General features: G+C 37.8%; 1 protein-coding gene and 1 long non-coding RNA gene across 8 annotated transcripts in view; one reads left to right on the top strand and one right to left on the bottom strand.

The window, feature by feature from the left end:
* LOC121668872 overlaps window positions 1–3,671 on the top strand; it is a 22,227-nt gene extending 18,556 nt beyond the window's left edge. The window contains exons 3-4 of one of the 2 annotated variants that reach the window (XR_006017572.1): window positions 2,060–2,233; window positions 3,050–3,671. This is a non-coding gene — a long non-coding RNA (uncharacterized LOC121668872). The remainder of the gene's footprint in view (window positions 1–2,059; window positions 2,234–3,049) is intronic. The other variant, XR_006017573.1, reaches the window with a different exon arrangement.
* Window positions 1–24,174, bottom strand: part of VWA3A (von Willebrand factor A domain containing 3A) — a 25,188-nt gene extending 1,014 nt beyond the window's left edge. The window contains exons 1-33 of one of the 6 annotated variants that reach the window (XM_042037115.1): window positions 23,957–24,174; window positions 23,225–23,307; window positions 22,880–22,997; window positions 22,142–22,243; window positions 21,966–22,048; window positions 20,995–21,049; window positions 20,141–20,239; window positions 18,979–19,085; window positions 18,576–18,701; window positions 17,213–17,321; window positions 16,754–16,819; window positions 16,166–16,291; window positions 15,622–15,760; window positions 15,429–15,532; window positions 15,112–15,192; window positions 13,979–14,073; window positions 12,956–13,075; window positions 12,752–12,826; window positions 11,903–12,047; window positions 10,814–11,012; window positions 10,296–10,366; window positions 9,163–9,303; window positions 7,669–7,768; window positions 6,523–6,633; window positions 6,060–6,157; window positions 5,758–5,910; window positions 5,134–5,242; window positions 4,302–4,446; window positions 3,667–3,811; window positions 2,500–2,648; window positions 2,105–2,231; window positions 1,422–1,519; window positions 1,000–1,063 (exon numbers count right to left, since the gene is read on the bottom strand). In XM_042037115.1, coding sequence (XP_041893049.1) covers window positions 1,000–1,063; window positions 1,422–1,519; window positions 2,105–2,231; window positions 2,500–2,648; window positions 3,667–3,811; window positions 4,302–4,446; window positions 5,134–5,242; window positions 5,758–5,910; window positions 6,060–6,157; window positions 6,523–6,633; window positions 7,669–7,768; window positions 9,163–9,303; window positions 10,296–10,366; window positions 10,814–11,012; window positions 11,903–12,047; window positions 12,752–12,826; window positions 12,956–13,075; window positions 13,979–14,073; window positions 15,112–15,192; window positions 15,429–15,532; window positions 15,622–15,760; window positions 16,166–16,291; window positions 16,754–16,819; window positions 17,213–17,321; window positions 18,576–18,701; window positions 18,979–19,085; window positions 20,141–20,239; window positions 20,995–21,049; window positions 21,966–22,048; window positions 22,142–22,243; window positions 22,880–22,997; window positions 23,225–23,289 — 3,525 coding nt within the window. In that variant the 5' untranslated portion in view covers window positions 23,290–23,307; window positions 23,957–24,174. Of the gene's footprint in view, window positions 1–999; window positions 1,064–1,421; window positions 1,520–2,104; window positions 2,232–2,499; window positions 2,652–3,666; window positions 3,812–4,301; window positions 4,447–5,133; window positions 5,243–5,757; window positions 5,911–6,059; window positions 6,158–6,522; window positions 6,634–7,668; window positions 7,769–9,162; window positions 9,304–10,295; window positions 10,367–10,813; window positions 11,013–11,902; window positions 12,048–12,751; window positions 12,827–12,955; window positions 13,076–13,978; window positions 14,074–15,111; window positions 15,193–15,428; window positions 15,533–15,621; window positions 15,761–16,165; window positions 16,292–16,753; window positions 16,820–17,212; window positions 17,322–18,575; window positions 18,702–18,978; window positions 19,086–20,140; window positions 20,240–20,994; window positions 21,160–21,965; window positions 22,050–22,141; window positions 22,244–22,879; window positions 22,998–23,224; window positions 23,308–23,956 lie in introns of those variants that run through there. The other 5 variants (XM_042037114.1, XM_042037116.1, XM_042037117.1 and 2 more) reach the window with 5 other exon arrangements.

Raw genomic sequence — 24,174 nt, 5'->3', positions numbered from 1 at the left:
ACCACCATTCACAAAATTGTAATGGAAAAACAATACAATTTAAACTGAAATCAAGTTTCCTTACTTACATGTTTAATGGGGCTACAGTGCTATGCACTCTGGAGTATTTTAACAGGAATGCCCTCCTATACACTTTACCAGCAATACAGTTCTCTTTGAAATGTTGAAAGACAGAGATAGTTGTGGAAGAGCGGCCTTTATTTCTGCATGCCTGGAACAACTTCCTTGCTCCCACAGGATGGTTTTATATCTGCTCCCTCTCCAAGCATCTCTCATGAGCGATCAGCCCTTCAATGTTGAATTCTGCACTCTCAGACACACTCTGACACACTGACACACTCTTACATGCTCAAACACCCCCTTACACACTCTCAATCATGCACAATCCTTGATGAATATCTTGGAAGGCAAACGTTCTCTAGTGCAACTCTGCACCTGTCTGTGTGCCCACTGTTCTTCCTCAAACAGCTCTGTGACAAATGCCTGTGTCTGGTTTAACCCTGAGAAAGTTCTTCCACCCAGCAGTTTAGACTTTGCCAATTTAAAAGCAGCAGGATGGCTCTGTGAGAGGTTTGGTTTGCCCAGCTGCCTCCCACCACTCTGTAATGACAGTCCCATGTTTGCTGAGGCCGTCTTTGCTGTTAATGGGATCTTTTTCAGTCAGCCTTATTCATTTAACAGATAAATCATGCAGCCCATGCAGCAGTTGTTATTACAGCTGTTACATCTGGTTCTAACCCTTCATGTGCTTAACTGCTTGCTAGACCATTAACAGCTACAAATAAACATCTGCCTTGCTCTTTTCACCCCTAACAGTTCTCTTTGAACTGTTCTTTGGTTATACTGGGTTTTACTGTGGACTATCTCAGCTAAGAACTGAAATCACTACAAATGTTTTCAACTTTGGAAAAAGTCACAGCTAGAAATGAATACATTTAATAAAACACTACCCTTCTGCTGAAATACATGAACTATGATGGAAATGTGGTGACTGTTTACCTGAGCACTTTTCTGAAAGCTAGAACTGTCCTTTTGGCTTGTCTTCCATTTTTCAAGCAATAATCTGTTTGAAAGAAAAACAAACCCCAAAGAATTACAGCAGTTTTTCACAGAGGCATACAGTACCTCGGAATCTTTGTTTAGCCCTGTCCTTGTGTGACCTTTAACGAGTAGGTATAATGCTTTTTAAAGCTTTTGCAGGTACTTTTGCCTGCTATTCCTATTGAATTGGTGCTTTCTGGTTCTGCACTGGCAGTTAGGAATGATAACAATGAAGAAACATAATGATCAATAGAATTTAATTGCCCTTCACTCCTATTCTAGACAATTCTCCAGATCTATATTTTATATAACAGACATTGGGAGTCAGATATTCTTGTCTGCATTCCATGAAATAACAAAGATTCTTGATAAATACTCACCTCCAAGATTTTGCCTGCTTTAAAAAACTTCGAGCTTTTGCTACTTCTTGAGTAAGTTTCTTTAAATCATCTCCTTCAAAGTAAGGGAAAACTGGATCCTGAAAACGTAGTTAAAATAGTTAACTTTACTTGCACCTATCTTTTTCTCTTTCACCAACTTAATTAACTGAGCCTAATCTCTAAATTTCCCTACTCCTAGCTACTTGCAGAGAAGGTCTTGGTCTTACAAGGAGAGAGCAGAGTAAGCCCAGATTGAACCTGGTTCTGTTCAGTAACATTTCCTGCTGTGGCACTCCCTGAGGTCTCACGCTGGAGAATTAATGTGCTAAGCACTGTACAAGGGTTTTACAATTAAATGTAACACAAGATGTCAAGGACAAGAAGACACAGTAAAAGCTAAAGATAGCTTAAAACCCACATCCAGACACACGATATATATTTTACTTCTCTTTCAAAACCTATATTGCCCTGTGTATTCCTTTCATGGGCTTGGGCACCCTCACCAAGGCAGTTAGCAGAAAGGCAAAGACAGGTATTAAGATTTCTCCTTTTGGTTTCAATGTGAAATACCTTAGGAGTTTTGTATTATTTTTTCTCATTATTTTTCTTTTTTAAATGAACTTTCTCTACTGATGAAGAACTAAGTTGCAATGAAACAAAAGAAACCGATTTATTGAACATACATCTTCATCATCCAGCCCCTCTGTCAATATTCTGTGTGCTGCTAATTGTCCATCTTCACCTCCAGAACTGCAGTGGAAGCGCCCTCCTGTTTGGGAAGCAAGCTTCTTGAGGAATTCTACAGCTTCTCTGTTAGTACAAAGTAGAAAGCTAATTATGAAAATTATTTCTCTGAAAGCAACAGCAAAAGAATTTCTAAAAACTCCTCAAAAATATTACATCGAAACAAATAGACTGGAGGACATGATTATAAACTCCTGTATGAAATGGAGGCCATGTGGCAATTACCTGTGTCAGAACAAACTTCCCCAGTACCATCTTGGTAGCACAGACTTCTGACAATAAATAAAGTAGTAATTTTAAGAGGTTTTTGCTGTTCTTGAGAAGTATCATATACCTGTCTGCACAGCTAAAAGAAATGGTGTGGATTTTAATATCTTGTTTCTTTCTCAGTCTTCCAATTTCTTTCAAAATCAGACTGCAACTGGTGTCTGGTTTCCCATCAGTCAATAGATACAGTGCCTCTACACCTTGGAAACTGAAAGCCTTCTGAAAAGCAGAAAATAAACTTAAATAATTGGTACATTTATATGAAAAGTTATACTTCAGAACAAAAATCCAATGATTTAAGATAGTTTTATATGTGCCACATCATTAATCAATTTAGTTTTGTCTTTTCATTTTCACTAATTAGGAAGGAGATCAAGGATATAAATTTGAAAATTTAAGTAGATAATTTGTAGCATAAGACAACATATTTATAAGCAGGGCATTGCCAAAACCTGACTCACTGAAATAAGAAAATGAACTGGTTTAAAAGATTTTTACATCATATTTTATGGGAGTTAAAGATGTTTAATGTCTGAAAATCAGGCTCACTGGGACTTGAATGAATATTATGCAAATTTGCTACAGTAATTGACTCAGTGGACATCTTTGGATTACAGACATGGCTTACAGCTCTACTGGACCTGATTCATGATGAATGCCATAACATTTATATAGAGATTGTGCAAGGATGTCTGGAAGAAGAATCATTCATTAAAGGCAACATTTCTGTTTTGATTTCAATTTTAAATCTCATAAATTGCAAATTCAGTTTTAAGTTATTATTACTAGTAATTTCTACACTGAGTATTTTTATACGAGAAAAGTTTCTTCACTTGTAACTGAAGTTCAAGAATTGTTCTCAAAACCCATGAGATTCCAACACACACTGCTTATTTAAAATCCTGTTTGGGTTGGAGCAACATATCACAGCCACAGCTGTACATAAGCATCACTTTGAGCTCCTGGCTATTTTCCCTCTCCAGTATTCTTTCAACACAAATATTAACAAAACTATTGATTATTTGACTTTTTTTTAAAACTTAGTATGAGCAATTAATTCAAGTATCTATGAGCCCTGAGGCCAGAAACAGTGACTTAATTTCTAAACTGTTCCATGATTTGCATATAAAAAGGTTGTACACTTTGACATAATTTTCCTAGAACATTACCAGTCAGGTGGGAGTGTTTTACCACCACAAGACACACTGTGTTCTCCAAGCTGTGGCCCACCAACCTGTAAAGCTGCAAGCATGCAGGAGTTGCCATGAGCATGGCATGTGGAAGCCCACTGCACAGCATCGTGGCAGGTTTCATCAGTTGCCTCTACAAGATACTCTTTCCAACTCTCTGTATTTTCTGCAAATCTCAGCAGGTTAAACCTGAGGAGAAAGATGACCCACAACATTTAACCCTAACCAATGCAATGAGTCACTATGGATAAGCCAGTTTTGAAATAAGTAAATAAATAAAATTAAAAAAAACCAAACCCAAACACAAACCCAACAGCAAAAAAAACCCAAACCCAATCACTGTCCCCCCCAGTCCAAGAGCCTAGTGTTGGATTCAGATGGTCAGCCTTGGAAGAGTCAAAAAGCATATCTTACTTTGCATGAACAGAAAATCTATGGGAATGCTGACCCTAAAAGGGTAAACAGCATCAGCCTATGGCAGAGGCTCAGATCTTAGAGAGTTTACAACTAAAAACTGGTAAAAGCAACAGAAAAAGCAGTTCTTGTCACATGCACACTATACTCTAACATATAATAATTACCTGAATTGTGTTTCAGTGGTGTATTACTGTAATTATTAAGCAATTTGATTACATAATAATGAGTGCAGATTTCAGTCTTTATCAGTCATTCACCATACCTGACTTCATTTTTTCTCAGCTGTTCCCAGATAAGGGAGGTAAGTTCTTTTGTGATGGGTGGCAAATATGGGTCCATGGAACCAGATGTATCAATCAAAACACAGACATTTGCTTCTAAAATGGTACCAAACAATCTTCGGCTGCCTGGGCCACAACATTGAAAGTAATTAAGAGTTATTCCATAGGCTTATTTTATTGAGCATAATGTAAATCTTCAGATTTTAGGGGTAATTCTGGCCACATTTCTACATAATTAAGTCTAATCTGTGTGGCAATTAGGTAGTTAAAAGGTTAATAATAGAAAAGTCTTCTGCCATTTCAAATCTAGCACTATCAAGCATTAATTACTACCTAATTGTGGTAACTCACATTAAATAATTTGTAACTCCTTTACAATCCAGCAAAAAATTAAACTGTTTCCCAACAAAGATCTTTATGAGCAACAGAGAGATCAAAATACCCTTCACCAGCAGTGATGCTGAACTTCTAAGCAGGGCACATTCTTAGCAAAACATGCAGAAAAGCTAATTTTGCTTGTATATGTTACTGTATATATGCTGTTGATAGAAAGCTTTGCTCTGTATTCATGAACACACAAAGAGCAAAAGCTGTTTGACAGCAAGCTAGATGTTCATCAGCTGCACAGATGCTGAATTCTCTTGTATTCACAAAAACAAGTTTTAAAATTTCAATGAAATGCAAGACAGAGAACCTTTATTCCTATTGGAGGTTCAGATTGATGTTCAGATCTATTCTACCAGAAACAGCAGACAAGAAGGGTTTGTGTATATTTGAGTTGTGCTTTACAGAAAACCAGAGGCACACCAATACCTGAGAGAAGCCACTGCATTCTCTGGATATAATGCTGCAACACCTTCCCCAGTTGTTCTGTGTAGATTTCCAGTTCTCTGGGGTGGAACTGCAGATGCTTCACCACCCCCTGGAAAAATTCAGTTTGTACAAGAGCATCTTACTTTAGGAAATCTGAGCTCAGCTGCTGCATATGGAATGCTGGCATTAGAAATCAGGGAGTTTTTTGTCTTTACATCTATGAAATAGGGTAAGAAAAATTCTGTGACTCTGTTGCTTGCATTTAACTGTCTATGCTTCTCTCCAGTCATTACACAAACTGAAACAACCAAGATCTAATATTCTCCCAGTTTCAACTCATGCATGATTTTGAAAAGTTTTACTTAAATTTCAAAAATTATTTTCATACTGTATGAGCAGAGGAGATGCTGCACATTCTAAAGAACATGCAGTTTGGACTTCAAACATACTCAGTGGCTCTTTGTGGTGAATAAAAGACCTTCTCCAGCTTTCTACTAGAAGTATGATTTAGAAAGAACAGGGAAGGGTGGAGAGAATGTCACACTAGAAAGCCAGAAACATCAATCAACATTCACTACACAAGGCCTTTTAATAATGTAGGTGCCTGACATCTGCAAAACCTACATTGATTTCTGCACTGGGGAAGATGGAACAGTATTTTGCTGATACTTTCTTGTGCAGAGACTCCACAGTTTTCTTCTGGTGGGTACAGCCTGGACCAAACATCAGTCTGGGCAATTCCAGTTTAAGTTTTTTAATACTGTACTTGCTCAGCCACTTGTAAGACAAACAAATAGAGCAACAGATTGTTGGCAAATATTAGAACAGTTTAAGTAATAGGACATTGTGCAGAATCACAATTAATATTTACATTAATTCAGAGGGATAGTTCCAAAATGGCAATTAATTAATAAGGAGAAAAATACCTCTTTGCTTGAAGAGATTTCCTCTTCCTCTGGCAGTGTGACAGAGGAAACAGATTTTCTTATGCACTTTGCCTTTGGATACTTCTGATATACTGTACCTATTTAAGGAATGAACAAAGTAGCTAAAAAATTATTTTTAAAAATTGTCACCTTCAAAAAATTCCAAACCAAATATCCTGTAATCATCTAAATCATAATCACAGCACTTTTCCTGGGAGCACCTTTGACCAAAAGATTCCTAAGGACTTTACAAAAGAAAAACCAAAAAAAAAAAAAAAGGGGGCAAAAAGAGGCACCCACCTGCACCCAAACTAAAAATCCTTACCACTAGTTGCTAAGTGAAACTCTCTTCCAGTCACTGTTTAAAGCACACTGGTTATCAGTGACTTATCATACTGCCAGTTTTACAATAAAAGTGCTGATAAGAAAAGGGCTTCACCCATCCTATCCTGATAACACATACCCACACTTCTTCCTTCATCAGTGTAAAATACAGACACAGAAAGCTCTGCTTGCTTCCTTGGTTTGTGCTTTCCTTTATTCTCAGTCTGAGGCCATTCTTTTGCTCTTTGTGCTACAAGTAAATAACAGATAAAAAACCCCTATTAACTTAGTTCAGCTGGATGAAACTCTTACATGAGAAGAGCTGAACTCTGTTCTTCTCTTCATATATTCCTATTACCAGAATTATAAATGCTTCATTTTCTTAGGTACTGATTAAGAAAAATCATATTACAGCACAACTTAGGAGGCTTTCATAGAAATGGAACCAAAACTTTTACAAATATATAAATCACCATCAGGAAGTTAGTTTGAAAAAATTAGGGGTTTGAACAAGCATGATACTTGCTGGAGAAACCAATTTACTTTGTACAAAGCACCTCAGATGCAAAAATGAATCCAGATTTGTAAACACTGCTACAAATCAATATCAGTAGATTTGAAGACTCAAATTTAATGTAAAGAAAAATAAATTGCGGATGTTAGCAAAGATACAAAGAAAAAAACACAGGAAAAGCGCAAAAAAATGGAGGAGAAATGAATTGGGCTTTAAGGGACCAACAGTAACTGAAATCAGTTTAAGAGCTTTTCATAGACCAGGAGCAGTTGGAAGAGTCAGCAGTTCAGACAAACTGACACTGGTGTTGTACTTTGCCTTCATGACTAGATCATAAATAAAGCAAGTGGAACAGCATATTAATTAAAATGAATCTAACACAATTAGTGACCATGTATATATTGAACTAATGACATCTCTGAATTGCTGAGTCTTATGGCCTCAGGTATGGAACACAGTGGGGTTCTACTTTCCATCATACACATTTGACATTTCCTGATAAAGGTCAGGTATTCAATCCTAGGACCTGGAAATCATTGTACAGCTGTGCTGAGTTCCTTCCTTGCACAGTGCAGAAGCAAACAAGACAAATTACAGCTAAAACTCATCCCAGAGGAATTCCAAAACAAACACGATGTTTCCTATCAATCTGATTAAAGATTACAATTCCAGGTGCTTCTAAAAACTTAATTTAAACTTCTAATTTAAATACTGTCTTTTAAGCAACACCCAGAAGAAACTGAAGACAAAAAGCCCCTAATCCATACAGACCGGGTGGAATTCCTGCTTTGGCACTAGGAGGACGCCATGCCAGGACTCTTACAGGAGTGTTTCTCTCTGCACCATGGTTGCCTTTAACATCCTTAAGCACCTTCAATAACAAAAAAATAAATGTAAGAAGTGTTTCAGCTGGATCATAACTGCATTATTCTATCCTGGAACTATCCTTCTTTATGCTTTAATTCCTGCTTTACTCTGGCTTTGACAAATCCACAGACTGCCATGACAACACATTAATTTGCAGTTTCTTGCTGGGTTAAGTAACTGTAATTGCTCTGTTTTAATTATCTTGCCAATATCATCTGCTGCCATAAACCTGACAACTAAAATCTATAGGGAGAGGAGTTTGGACCATTTTTGCCAGCAGTCTAGTATGGTAATGGCCTTGCTTTATAGAATACAGTATTTAGTATCTTCCTCTGCATCTTACTGAATATTGGAAATCTAGTGCTGACACCAGTAATTTCTCCTTTAGGTTTGGCTTATCCCTCTAGGGGTTGAGCAGTCTGCTAAGCAACACCAGCACTTGTTTAACCCTACCGTAGAGTAAGACTTGCTGTGACACTGAGCCTTCAAGCAACTGACATATAATTTAACATACAGCTCTACTATAAATATCACCGAACATCTACAGACAACCCTGTACCAGTCTTCCACAAGTTTAATCCCTGCAAACTGTGTTCTCTTGTCATCTCTGAGTAATTGGTTTCTCCTGCATTTGTGAAGAGGTGTTGAGAATATGTCACTTTTGATAAAACAGCCTGGAAGACCTACAAAGCCTTTGCAACATTCCCACACCTACATTCCCATTTCCTACATTCCCACACCCACAGTGCCATTCCCATTTCAAAGATGAGACCTGAAAGTTCCAGTAAGCACTGGCCCTTTATGCATATTACACATGTGCACTCCTACTCAAAGCAGACACATGCACAGCCAAAATGAACAAAGAAACAGCAAAATCCCAAGGGACTCAGTAGTGTAACTCCATGGAAATAAGCACAGCAGGCAGGAAACTAATGCTGAATCCTGTTCTTGTTTTATTCTGGCTCTCTGTGAGGCCAAATACATGCTACTGAACTGCAGCTGTCTCATCTGTAAATGAGCAAAACACCATAAAACTCAGTACCTTCTAGAAGGACTTGCAAAATAGATGTAATTTGGTAAAGCACATTTCTACTTTGCCTTTATTTCCATGAAACGTTACTTTTTTAAGGTCAGAGGAAGGATTATTTAGACACCTTTTGATACTAAAGTGTGGTTCCATTATAATGAATTACTTAGTAAGATGCACTTTTGGGATATGTAGCCTTTTGAATGCAAACATAAATTCAAAGTACTATCACAGTGCTGTTTTTATTCCTTCAGATTTTCAGCTGAGCACTTCTCCCACCAAGAGGAGCATCCAATAGCTGGGTAGGATCTCTAATTAACACACAGCATATTAAAAATTGGACCATTTCAAACCATTCTAGCCAGACTCACAGCTGTGGGTTTAGGAGATGGCACCTTCTGTGGCTTTTTTTTCTCCTTCTTTGTAAGCACATTTGAGTCTCCTCGTGGTGTAAGGGGTGTCACAGACTGATTCACTGAGCGTTGCTTTAAGGACTCCACTAGGAATGCACACTGAAATGGAAATTCACATTGTTTAGTAATTCATTTACATGGAATTTAAATAAATGACATTTCAAAGACAGTATTTTGTATTTATTACTATAATAATGAATAAAATTCCTATTTGATAATGCTTAACACCTCTAACTGAACAGAAATCCCTTTGTGCTGTGCTTGCTCAAACACACTGTATGGAAACCCTTCCTGCTCTGGGCAGACTAAACCAAAAGGCAGCAGTGTAAATAGACCAGGGCTAGGACAAATCGAAGATGGTGAACCAAGTATATGCAACTGTGAAATGATAACAAGATATTTTAAAATGTCATTGAATAGCCACGAGCTCTTCTTTTAAAAAAGTCCAACTTTTGTGATTCAGACTTGTATCCAACAGGGTGCTCAGCCCTCTGGACAAGGTTCTTACTGCATATCTCTTTCTATGCACACTTTTATAAGAAACAGCCCCCACACTGCCAGGCTGGCTATGCTGCCTCAGTTATTCTGTTGGATATCTTTGGAAAAAAGTCATGTGCATGGAATATAGAGAGATACAGTCTAGTCCTACACCCTCAGTACACTTCAGAAAACAACTTGTTTTAGAATTGACAAAGGTTCCATGCTAATGACAAGCCCTCCCTACACTGGGACTTACAAGAATGTAGTATTATTTAATTGTATTTAACAAATGTAACTTTCTTATAATGGAGAATTAATTTACTTGAAAAGAATTCATCACAGGATTGGCAGCAAAAAGGAGAATCACTTGAACTGTAAACTCCTTATATTTGGTAAGGAATCATGGCTACTCCAACAGCAGTCACTGCAGTGCTATTGTACAGCTGCTTTCCAGTCCATATTTACTCTATGGTCACTATTTTCACACTCTAGAACATTCCTGCTCATCATAAAAGGGTTTTGTCCCATCTCCTGAATTGTCAGCTGAACAAACACTGTTGAAATTTTTTAGGAAGAAACATGTAATCTAAAAAGTTCTATGTAATTCATACCTTTTGGGAGTAGTTCTTTGCTTTTTCCATTTCAGATATAATACTGGCAATATCATCACTTTCAAAAATACCTGATAATCACATAGATGCCAATTAGAATGGGTTTTTTTAAAGTGTACAAAGTAAGTCTTTTAAAAAATGCATAACAATTTGTAGAACATGCTAAATACCAATGCAAAGAATCAAAAAGCCTTTGTTTCCAGCAAGCCTGACCATCTGGACCTTCTGTATTAGAACCTGTATTTTAAAGGAGCATCTTTAAAAAGGTTAACAGAAAATAGTGAATTCAAATAGAAAAAAAAACCCGAACAAATTCCTTCATGAAGGCTGCATTATAATATTCTGCAATGTGACTGAAAGTCTCAATAAAACTATAACCTGTGTTTATATCCCAGTGCTAGTACAGCATTAGCATATCCTAAAAAAAGTAAACTACTTGACTTGGGAGTAAAAAAGCATTAACAAATATTTTTTCATTAATGAAAAAGAAGCATGTGCTGACTTTCCTTTTCCCATACCTGCTTCTCCAAACCAGTGAAACCTCCCGTTGGCTGCCTGCACAATTTCTTTAAAAGCACTGGCAGTTTCCCTTGGGGTGGCGTAGCGGGCTGGAATAACCCCGCTGGAGTCAGTGCCCTTCACTGCACTGAACAGACAGACATGGAGCTGTAAATCAAAACCTCTGCAAACCTCAGCCACGTAAGCACTGATTGTGTGCTGTGAGACAGAAAAAAGAAACATCAGTGGTGAGCCTCTACCTCGGACAAGCTTCCATCCACTCCACTGGTTCCTGACTGATGTACAAATCCTCCCCATCGGAGCAATTCAGCACAGGAACATACCCTGAGCAGCCCAGTGCCTCCTCCATCCTTGCAGATACACACCCATTGTCACTGCTGCTGGTTACAGTGGCAACAGCTCTACTGCAGGCAAGAGGTGAGCTGGGGTAGGTTTGGGAACCAAAGACAGAGACCGTGGACACCAAGTTAGCCATGCACAGAAGCAAAGCAGGGATGAAACTGTCCATTTGTCCCTCGTTTCCTTGTCAGCCAGATGGGCTTTAATGGTTTCTTAGGTTTGCCCAGAATTTTCAGAGGTTTGGTAACAAAAGGAGACGCCTCACTGCACACATGTAGAAAAGGCCCCGGAGTGCACACACTACAAACATGGATCCAAGCAAGGGATTTCTGGGATAAAAATAGGAGCTGTCTCTACATTGTGTGCTATGGAGTTCCACTGGAAAATTATTTGTGTCTTTGTTCCCATGAGTCATAAGGAAATAATAAAATACAAACAATCAGCTTGTTTGAACTCAGAAATCTGCAGGGAAATGATGTCCAGAGCTGGAGTGGGAAAGGAATTCTAAAAGCACATCTTGAATTTTCTATAATTCACACATAATTAATAATTACTACCTCCAACACATGACTAGCAATTGCAGAAATGGAAGTTTGGGATGCTGGCAATTGTGCTGCCTTAGGTATGTAAAGGAGAAATATTCTGCCAATGAACTGTGATGACTAGCCATAAGGAAAAAAAAGAGAAAAATAAAGCTGAGATTAATTTTGATAGGAACTTGGAGAAGAGTTGTCTATGATGACACTCACTGTTTCCTGATCAGGTATTCCAGTAGCCAGCAGGTAGAGTCCCTGTGATTTGTGTTTGTCTTTGTCTTTGAAGTCAACTTCCACAGCTCTCCTGAGTGCACTCAAGAAATTTCTGCTGCCCTTGCACTCCAACCTCAACACCCACCTAAACCAAGATGTTTACAGTTCAAAGAATGAAGAAACAAAAGCTCCTGTTTCTGCTTAAAGCAATAAATAGCACTAAGTATCTTAAATAACACTGCACTGGAGTCTAAAATTTTTGAAAATGACAGAGGGCAAAACCAGATTATATAATGGCCCAAATTATTTGTTCTGGTTTCTGTACTGCCAGCATGGCGAATCAGTTTTTAAAGTAAGATACAGAGCATAAAGAGGAAAGAATTCTGTCTTAATTTTATGTGGAAAAATATTAATATTATAGAACTTACAGAAATAGAAATGAAACCAGAAATAAAATGAAGACACTGTGTGTGACCCCACAAACAGAAACCTTTTTTCCAAAGCATGTGGGAAAAAAACGATAGTTTAGGTCTCACATTCCAGTTGTATTTGAAGCAGTTTTCAATTCTTTATGTAACCTGTTCATGAAGTGTTTTTACAGACACTTCTGTATCTGTGTACATATATATAATGTATACATATGAAATACGAAGTCACCAAGGCATATTAACCTTTACAATGGTATTTTCACAGCAAACCACCATGAACAATCAGTGTAGAACATGGCAGCCTATTTTTACAATATGATAAACTTATAATTTTTTTTAGTTGTCCACAATTTTTCTCTGTTCTATCTAATTTCAAGGAACTTGTGAAATTCACATATATGGGATAATTATTTGATCCTACCTCCAAGCCTTTTCTAAGTTTTCTGGTTGGGAAGGAAGCAGTTCCTGCTGCCAAGGCACAATGTCACTCCCAAATCTTTCATGGAAAGGTAACAGCAGTTAGTGTTCAGATTATGGTTTAGAACAAGAAAAAGATAAAATAAATTCATTGGAAAAGAAAAATCTCATTACAATTATTTTAAAACACTCTTAAATAGTTACTTACGCTATAATATTGAAATAATCCTTGTTTGACATTTGTTCCTCAAGTAAAAGTCGCAAAGAATGTTGGATATGAGAAATGTAGGTAGAGTTTGTTGCTGATATATCAACAAGTATAACCACCCTATATAAAAAATATGTTTTTCATTAAAAAAAAGAAAAAAATCTTATTTAATGATGTATTCTTATCTTCAGTGCACTCTAACTTGTCAGGGAAAGTATCTGCTACCTATGTATCAAAATGTATAAACACAGAATCTATATTTTTAAAAAAATCTGCAAAATATTAGGTGAGATTTAAAAAAGAAAAAAAGTAACAGTAATGGAAACTTCTATCTTCCCTAAACTATGGAATAATCAGGGTACTGGTGACTTGTAGTGCCATAATGGCTGCTGAACCCCAAACAGGTCCTCCTCCTCCTCTGTACTTGAGTATCTAAAACCCTCCTGGAAAGCGTGGATGTTTGCCAGCAAGGAGTAGTTGTTGGACAGGTCACTGTCCTTTCCCCAGCCATCATTGCAGAACACATGGAATATTACTCTAAAGACAAATGGAGAAGCTTTCTCTCAGCATGCCAGTGCCAGAGTGGTTGCTCAGGCATGGACTGACTGATGGTACCTAGCACATTACTTGTTTTGAGAAAAGTGTTAACGATGAGATTCTCAGCATGGTCAGTTTGAAGTCTTGCTTGCAGAGACAATGCAGGATGGTTGGTTAATGGACAGGGGATAATTTGGGAGCAGTAGTATTGAAAAGACCCACAGATGAGATGGACAGTCAGTGGGATGTGAGTTGCCAGCACAATACAGTGGCCAGATGGGTTAATTCAGTCCTTAACCAATAAGCAAGAAAATCTCTGGTAACTGGGGCCTCAGCTACCTTCCTTTTGTCTGAAACTTCATATTCAAGGTTTGTAAAAAAGAGCAAATGTGCACTTGAGGTTGAGTAAGGCCTCAGACAAAACGTAAACAAACATTGTTCTCAAACACATTAAAGCTTCAAACATCACCAAAAAAAATACAATACCTTCTTTCACAAACACTTCCCCATATTCTTCTGCTAGCAACAGACAGCCAGTCAATTCGTTTCTCATAGATTCTTACCATTTTAGCAAGGATTTTCTATGCACAAATAAAGAAAATTTATATTAAAAATAAAAAGTTCAAGTCTTTTATTGCCAAATGCTTAATAAAGAAATACCATAACACAGTAATGAAAAAAATAAAAAAGATTTTCATTCATTTAGACAGTGACGTTTCATTCTTAGTACAGATATGAATACACAGTCCATGAAAAAAACATACAGTGATAAAAAAAGCAACAAAGAATCTAAAGGTCTCTATCTCCACTTCACTTTTCCTCTTGCTAGCACATCCCAAAACAGTGGTCAGGCATATCAAGAAAAGAAAAGAAAAAAAGCTTTAAAAATACAGTTTTTGCAAGCTTACCCTTTCTTCAATAGCATTTTTAGGCAGTGTTTGTAACAGAACACATCATTTAACATAAACACAATATTCTCAAACACATGTAATTCTTTAACACAGTATCAATTTGATACTAAGGTAATTTGTCCAAACTCTACACACCACAACCTTTCCAAGTATATGTAGGCATTATATGAGGGCATATCAAGCTAGAAAAGGGCACTGAACTTGGAAATAAAGCTATAATTTAACATGCTTTTGGAGCATAAAACAAGCATCTACCAGTGAGCCAGGAACCACAGAAGCTGCTTTCATTTCAGCCACTTTACACTCTCCTTTTGGTCTGGCTGTAGAGTTCCACAGACTTCTCATCAATCCCACTTTAATGAATTATTTGCCCTGCCTGGAAACATTCCCATAGCCCTTTGTCAGGACTGCTAGTGAAGTGGGAAAGAAAACGGACTGATAGACCTACATAGCAAACCCTGGCTGCTAATATCCCCAAAACAGCTTCTCTTTTATTCAACTTGTCCCACTCTCTGATGACCTGCATTCTGATCTAGGAGGAAATCCTCAAGAATCACTGCTTCCTGTAAGAATTCCAGTGGCTGCAGACTTTCATGGACAGCTGTCTGCACATGAATCCCTGCAGTACTTAGCTAACAAGACAATTAATGAGGAATAATTAGATGTTAGTCTAGCCCTGACAAGGCCACATCATGACAGACAACTCACCTGATAGTTGTACAATACTGGCAGGTCAACATGGATATTTTTCACAGTTCCATCATACCATTCAAACTGCATCATCACTTTCTAGAAGGATAAATAGTGTTAACTGTTTAACAGAACCCAACGTAAGACAGACTAACATGGAATTTCTTCCTGAGCCATTCTTAAGAATGACCTAAGTATTTGATTTGAATCTATGACTCAAATTTCAGCCTGTAAAATTTCAGCCACCTTATAAAGTACTGATTTTAATTAGAAAAATGGAGCAATAGAAGGAAAAAAACCCCACAAACCCAGAAAAAAAATTCCTCATCACTTGCCTCATGTAGAGTTGATGACACTGTTTTTTTAAGAATAGGTACAAAATCTTCCACAGGAGAGAAAGCATTGGGAGCCAAAACTTGATAAAGGTCTAACTTTTTAGCTATAGGAAGAAATAAATACATTAAATAAAACACATACTCTGTCTTTAATTCATGTTTCATACCTGTTAAGCTTTTCTTTCTGTGCTACCTTTCAATCCATATGTCTTTAACCAGTCTGCTGAGGTTTTGGCCAGGATGCCTGGTGTTTGAATAACTAATGGTCCTTTGTGCTTTGGAGGCTTTGGGAAGAAGCTGGAAGGTGCTGTACTTGCAAATGTTGTGGAAACCTAAAATGGATTTCAAGAAAAGCTCTTGCAAGTTTTAGGATAATGTAAGTTTGCAGTGGATTTAAATGTCCATCTAAATCACATGGGAGTAAGTATCTTTTCACCAATTTAAAGGACCGTTGGAACTTCATTTCAATGATCCTGCATAGAGTTAGGCTAGTGATCCTCTTAGATTCCCACGATGATCATAGGACAATGTTCTTTTCATGCATTTTGGAGACTTCAGCAAAAGGTCTTCTTTACAGATTTGGTTCTTAATTTGCTCTTACAAGAGATGTTCAATACAGAATATTCAAAGCTCACTTATGAAAATACCTGATTGTACAATTTTTTTTCATATTGTGAACACTTAAAATTTCTAACCCTGATTATTCAAAGTACATCTGAAAATAAAAAGATACATACAGCTGCTGTTTTACTACTAAGCAAGCCACCAACTCTTCTTTGAAAAGTCTGTTTGATGCTGTTGAGTAGGTCCTTAGCCTTCTGGGATTCCTGAAGTAGCAGATGAAAATCACTGCTATCGAATTTCTGCAATTATAAAAACAAATAGGGAAAAATAAGTTAAGTACTGTTCAAACACCAACTGAAACCAACTTTCTTACTTAACTGTGCAAACATCAATACAAGACTGCCTGGCATAGCAGAACTGGGTATAAATGTATCTAATGCACTGCATATGAATTAGTAATTCTTTATAAACAAGATATTACTTTATTACTTTGAATCATTCTACAGTAAGCCACTGCTTTTATCAGCTGTCTGTCAGTAAACAATAACTGCAAAATTTATTGCACTTTTAGGAAATGTTTTCAGTTGCAGAAAGAATTAACCACAGGTTTATTGACCACATCCTCAGCATTTCTGTGACCAAGACTTTCAGCACCAAATCCTACTATCAACTTCTACTCAGGTGATAATTATTTTACCTTCTCAAAGCAAAGAATCATCAGAAAGAGAGAAAAATGCTTTGTGCCTCTGCCTGTCACCTACCTCTCCGCTGGAAGAGTAGCAATGGTAACGGCCTCTTACAGCTTCTGCAAGGTTCTTTAGAACTGCCTACATACAAAAACAGGAAGAGAAACAGTTACTTTGATTTGGTGGTCTCATTTGATAATGTGGGTTGTTGGTATTCAGTTCTCAGCAGAGAGAGAAAAAGAATCTTTGAGGTACATATAGTGAGAAAGCCAAAATAATTGTTTCCATCATTTGCTTACCAGTCTCATTTTAATATGGCTGAAAAACTAACTCAGTAAAGAAAGTTACAAGATGATGCTCCAAACAATTTTTTCATGTGTGCAAATCTGCTCTGAAGAGACTACAGCACTAATTCAAGAACTCTAATGACTAGGTTAGCTTCCCCACAAGTTTTTGAGAGAAGGCATTACAGCTGAATAGGAAAAAAAAATGACAGGGCACTTCAGGAAGTTAAATATTAACACAATTACTTACCAGAGAAGCAGGGTTGCTGCAATCATATGTAACAGTGTGAATCTGCAGTTTTCTCCCCAGCATACACTGCTGAGCATAATCACATAGTATTTCAAAAGACTGATCAGGGCTGATTAAAAAAAGTAAAAAAAAAGGATATTAACAATGGCAGTAATCAAATGGGAAAAAAGGCCAACTAAAGAAGTCATGGAAAAAGCCCTGGGAAAGAAATAATAAATCATGGGAAATATTTATTTATTTAGCACTACCATGCTTTTGGAGGGACCTTCTCTCCCTCTTTCAATCATTACTGAGGTGTCACTACTGGAGTTTGGTTCTGTCCTAAAACCCTGAATGATAACCCACCAAGATCCTGTTCCCATTCATAACAGCTTGTGATTGAAATGTTCTGAAGTATTCCCTGCTAGCCCTGGAAGCTAAAAATCATGAACTGTGGCCCCTGTGATAGAAAACCTTTCAACTCTGGTATGTAAGGATGTCCTCTGTTTCCAAAGGCACCAAAAAAGTAAAACTTTGTCTTATGTTTGGAACTTACTGGCCCACAGAGCTTTCATTTCCTGAGTTCTGATGGCTAGTAAAAACCTTTCCTTCCAGCTACACTTCTGCCAGGGACAGAAATTAAGGAATTTTTCACAGTAGAAACTTCTGTTTTCTGTTCAGAGCAGAAAACTTGGAAGCTTTTAATCAATACTGTGCGTTCAATAAGTTACCTGAAATTTAAGTTCAATTACCCTAAGTATCAATCTTGCCAAAGTTACACCATCCCTTTTTGCACATTTAAAATAAAATACAATTAGTAAACTAGGGGTAAGGTAACACTCCCAGAATCCTTATTGTAGTCTTTTCCTCGTAATCCCAACTCCAGTATTGCAATTTTCAAATTATGACAGTAGAACTGCAGAATTTAAGTCCATAACTTACACAACCTCATCTGGTTTCATTTATTTAATCAGACATTTTAAGTTCTCCATCAGCACTACTAAGATCACAGAGAGAACACAATCTTTGAATGCTCAATGCTATTTTACAGCAAAATCTATCTTATCCTCTTATCTTCCCACAGGCGTGGACTCTTTCAGTGACATCCTTAATGACACTTAACTGATGTAAAATTATAGCTAGCAGGCTCTCAATAGATTACTGTGATAAGTGATCTTCAAAGGAAAAACATAGCTTCATACCACAAAAGAGTAGATTAATAAATAGTAAAAAAGGGAAGAAATAAAGGCATTCAAAGGTATAAACTAAAAATAGGTAAAACTTGGATCTTAAATTTTCTATTTATTTTTGTATCAAGTTCAGTTTCTTGTACCAATCTTGTATCCAAGTTAAATCTGGTTGTTAAGACAGATAATGAACTTACCAGCTTCCTACAATAAGAACCAAGGAATTCAGTTCTTTCATCGTGAGGACATGCCTCAAAGCTTTCAGCAAATTGCAGCCTCGACCAGGCTCCAGCTCTTGTATCCACTGTCTAGCTTCATGTAGCCTAGGAGAGGGGAAAAAGAAAAAGAATATGTGCAGGTGCTAAGTAAGATAGATCACGAAGATTACTACAAACCACAGGAGCAGCTAAGATATTCTATACATGAAAACCATCTTGAAACCACTGATCACATGATCAAATTCATTGCTTTTCCCCCCTCTTAAAATCACTGCAGGCACAAGATAAAAACCACTATTACCTACAATACTAGAGATTGCTCAAATTAAATGGAGACCTTGTTTGAAACACCTTTATTTTTCAGAGAAATTAACTTACTTACACATGAACATTGATGGTTTTTGGACTCTCCCACAGTGGTGAAATTTCTGTACTGAATGAGAGGCAGTACAATTGCTTCTTATAACAAAGCTGTTCATCCATTAAGCACTAATAAATAAAAAATTATGAACGCATTACTATCCATGCTGCTTCTGGTAGGGTTATCATGTAAAAGACTAAAAATAGTAATTTTCTAGAAATAGTTCCAGCAATTTTTTCATCTGCCACTAAAAACAGCTTCCAAGAAAAGCTCATAGAGATTCAAATATTTGGTAAGGATAGAGACAAAACCTGCAAACTTATGGCATTCCAACTAATTGGTTAATGGGGCAGGAGGCAGGGGTATTTGCTGTACTGGTACCAGTTTTTCTCTTCAGCTGATGACCACATGAAACAGCAGTGATCCAGAATGCACATATTCACCCACCAAGCAATTTCTAAAAATGGTTAGCACGTAATCACGGACAGGGCTAAACAACAGCTCAGATATTCAGGCTAAGCAAACCAGACTGAGTTTGTGGAAACTGAGTTTTTTTGAAGGAGTTTTATTTGAAACACACAAATGAAAAACAACAAATAATACAAACTGATGGTAAATAATTTCTGAATGTGGGAAATTGAATTGTACCAAGTGTCAATTTTAGACAGTAAACCAGCTACATTGTATCTTCCTTCCTTACTACAAAAGTTTGCTAAAAACAAAGAGCACAATAAAGGACAAGTTTCTTCTGAGAACACAGAAAGTTATTAATTCACCAGGGTTCTGACAAGATTGTGAAGTGGGCCTTACTGTGACAAAATGTAAAGTTAAAGGAAACTATATTTACTATAAATAGCTCTGTGTACAGCTTGGCTCTACCTCTTACAGCTGCTTTTGTTAGGCAAGTTTATTCCATAGAGAATGCTGACAGAATTGAGAAACGTCAACAATAACACTTCCCTTAATATTTTGAAGTATATACTGGATTTGTTTTGATCTGGACATTAACAAATACTACATTTTCAAAGACATTTGGAGCATGCTTTTCTACAACAGAAAATTTCTATTCTATTGTATATTAGGATTTTAAGCAGATTTTTTTCTGTTTGGTTCCTGGCTTCTAGTTCCACAGAAGCTTGATTAGTATGTTAAAATTGGCAAAATTTGCTTTATTATTACTTACCAAAAGGTTCTTCTGAAAATCCAGTAGTCTAGGTCCATAACTCAAATGAGACACATCAACCAAAAGTCCAACTTTAGTTCCTTTTATAACGCCAAACACCTAAAAAGAGAAAGGTCACTGTAAATATGAGCTTATCTACAGTTTAATAATTTTACTGCTTATGCTGCACAACACCATTTTAAAATTAAGTATTAGGTATTTATTTTAATTTTAAACTTTTTAGCACAAAGATAACACAGTGACAAAATCAAGGAGGAAAAAAAAAAAAGAAAAAAAGAGTCCTACTGGCTCCCAGTTAATCCTTACCAGGGAATCATATCACCTCCTTCCCAAGATAACCTATCCATTAATTGAGAGGATAAATGAAAAATAACTTTGTCTACAGCATCTCCTTCAGGCTAAATCAAGCAACTTTGTGGAAACCAGATTTTGGAATGCTGCTCCTTTCTCTATTCCCTTTGAGAGGGAGTTACATCCTGAGCATTAGCACTGCCAGGCACAGTGGGATGAACCAGCTGTGCAAGACTGGGCACAATGAACTACAAGACAGCTCCACTCCAGGCAGAGGTTAAGCTCAGCATTGTCTGCTCCCACTTAAATTGTGCTGAGGGGACCTGATGACTAAGACTGCAAAGACAAAGACTGAATCTAGAAAGCAGAGAACTGCATACCAATGAAAGATCAGGAAAAACAATCCACTGTCAATATCACTGCATATGATGTGGAACTTGTAGTAAATAAAGAAAATAGAAAGGCTTTCTGGAAGCCACTTTTCACTAATATTCAAAAGTGAATTTATTCTTTAATGCCATATAGAGTTCCATTCTAAAAATATACTGCAAAGTTCAAGTTACCTTTCTGCTGTCCTGCAACAGCCACTGAATTCGGTGCTGATAGAGTTCAATCACTCTGACAAAAGGCAGAGCACACATTTAGCTACTGCATCCTCTCACACTGGGTTTCAATGCAACAATCAACCATCTGTCTTCATCACATCCCTTTTCTCACAGATGCAAAATCTGTGAGAAAGATACTTTAAAATATGTTAAATATGCCCTTATACAACTGGTCGTTGCAGGGCTAACCAATTAAATACTTCTTCCCCTAAAGCAGCACAACTTCTAACAGTTTAATATCAAAATAATTATAGCTTGAGGTGAAGCTAAGTGCTTCCTATCCTCTTAAAATGGTTTTACTTTAGCCAACTTATTTTTAATTCCATGCACATAGTGTTTACAAGTTGGCAAACAGAAAGTTTAAACCAACATTATAAAGGGGAAAACCCTTTTTGCTTTTTCAAAACAGAAAAGTTGCTTCTGTTTTATAAAAGCCTGGCACAGTGAGGTATGCTGAAATGCCACCACTCCTGTCAGTTGTGAAGACCAGCAAAAATATTATGATTATTCTACAGTTTATTAAACCTATAAATTAAATTATTTAAGTATTCTTGATTTTATACATTTAAAATTCACTTAGAAAACTTTCAACTTCCACGTCATGACTGCATCCATGACTTGAAACCAATCCAAGTCACACTAAGTATAACCCCCAACTACACAGTGTTACATATGGAAACCTGACCATTCACTGGCTGCTTTTTTAAAATGAGCAAACTGCTTCACATCAACACCTGGCTGATAAGGATATTCCTTAAAAAAGCCCAAACCTCAGTTGTAGTGACATACAATTATCCCTTACTCTCTCAGCAGAAAGGATTTAATGTTGAGATACTCCGAGGCACCCAGAGATAAAAAATTAAGATTTAAGGCAGTGCCTGCAGTAATGGAGATACAGAATCAAAATAGTAAACAGGATGGACACTTACTCAGAAATTCTGGATTCAAAATCGGTAACGGTCTCCTCTGTAAACTCCATCTCTTCAACACCATTCCCTGAATTCCTGGAGCACTATGCATGATTAACATCAGAGATGCACACAAGTTATGACTGACTAGAGAAAAGGCAGTGTTGTACTTACAAAATAATACTGCCTTCATTTACCAGATACTCGAATGTTAATTGCAAGGATTCCAAACTGTAGTTTCTTATCCATTCTTCTGTTGTTTGCACCTTTTGAGACTGTGTTTTCTTCATTTCTCCTCTCTACAGATCAAGAGAGAAAAAATTACACGCAGTATGAGAAACTACATGTGCTGCTTAAATGTCACAAAAGTGTAAGTAGTAAGGAAAGTTGCTGCTGGGCAGTGCATGTCCAAGAACATAATTTTATGTACTGGAATACTCTTTTGAATATGGGATACAAGGGAAAAGAAGCTTTCACAATACCCCCAGATTGTGAGCTAAAGGAAGGAAAAAAAAAGCTTAGTTTAGAGCAGAGAGGAATTAAGAAAAGAAATAGGAGAGTTCAATAAAAGAATTAAAATAAATACCCCAGTGATTTACCAGAGAGGAATAAAAATCAGCATCTCCCAAACACGACTCAAGAGTCTGAAGTGATATATATTGGCTCCTGCCTTTCTGAAGAAAAATGCAGTATCAACAGTTGATCTCATTTATTGTTTTACCTCATTTGTTCACAGACTGATTCATCTCTGCAGGGAGACTACACGTAGTTTCATGACATCAGTAATTATGCCTATCAAACTGTCTGGGTATATATGCAAATGTATGTAAGGAAGCATATTAGTTGCCTATCAGTTTATTTGTTTCCCACTCTGAATTTATAGTGGGTATGCATTACTGTACTAGCTGCTCCATTTTGTAGGATAAGCCACCTACCAGCACATCTTGTGTCTTGCTGGTATGTTTTTCCAGCAATCCATTATCTGGTCCTAGATGAGGCACAGCAAAATCTTGCCATGGTGGACAATCACCCTGTAGATGGCATTTTGTCAACCTACAAGACAATAATTTTATGCAAGCAATTCATTACTTATAATATTCCTGTACTGTCATAAAGTAATTTCAAGTTTTTCTGTAGGAACGGTTTTATACTTTGACAGTTGTTGAAGCATTAATTTAATATAGGATGTTTTGAAGGGACATACTACACAGTTAACATGAACTTTAACTTATTTTCTATCTACATATGAAGCCCCAACTAGATTTTGTAAGTTTACTCACCCAGTTTTTTCCAAATATTGATCATTGTCCAACAACCACGCCATTTTCCTGACGTGTGTATCCATTATATGAATAGACTTAGCCTTGTTAAAAATAAAAGTAAAACAACAGAATTAGAGCAAAAAAGTTAAAATACTCAGGAATAAACACTATTTAAAAGGTATTAATATTGTCAGCAACTTAAATGATAATTTGTATTGTATGTGGGACAACAGTAAACTAAAAAATAAAGATAAGTTACAATTACCCATTTATAGAAAACACAGTTAGGAACCATTCTGCAGAAGCTGCTTGTTAAGGGATTTTATGCAGTTAATTATATGTGTGCACAGCTGCTGGGAGACTGGCTACAGAGCTCAACCAGAAGAGGAGATTAATCACAGCAAACCCCAGAGCGGCGGCGGGAGCTGCGCCAGCCGGGCTGGCAGCGGGTGGGCGAGCTGCCCTCGGGTTTAGGTGCAGTACGAGTCGAGCAAAAGCCATAAAATCCCGGGTTTCCCTTGGCCGGGCTCCACTGCCTCACCCCGTCCCGGGCCACCCGGGCCCTTCGGCTCACAGCGGGTGTCAGCGCAGCCCTTCCCATCCCCGAGACCCTCCTCACCTCACGGGGGAAAGAACCCTGGGTTCCCCGACCCCGCGGTGTCCCGTGCCCGAGACTCACCTCACCCCACCGGGGAGAGACCCCTCGGCCCCTCCGACCCCGCGCCGCCCACTCCGTCCGCTGAGACTCACCTGACGGGGGAAAAGGCTCTCCCGTGCCCCGTCCTCCCTCCCTGGGCACCGCCCCAGTGACAGGGACCCCCCAAACCCTCTCAGCACCTCCCGGCACTGCCCCGACTCTTCCCTTGTGCGGGGCCCCGGGAGCGCTGGGGCCCAACCCGGTCCCCGCCCGGTGTTGCGGCGTTGCCGCTGGAGACGGGGCCGGCTCCGGCGCGCCGCTTCCCGCCGCC

The sequence above is a fragment of the Corvus kubaryi genome, unplaced genomic scaffold, assembly GCF_017639235.1.
Source record: "Corvus kubaryi isolate FWS band 111438036 unplaced genomic scaffold, C.kubaryi_AGA036_p1.0 37387, whole genome shotgun sequence".
Classification (NCBI taxonomy): domain Eukaryota; kingdom Metazoa; phylum Chordata; class Aves; order Passeriformes; family Corvidae; genus Corvus; species Corvus kubaryi.
This window is presented reverse-complemented; position numbering and strand designations above follow the sequence as displayed.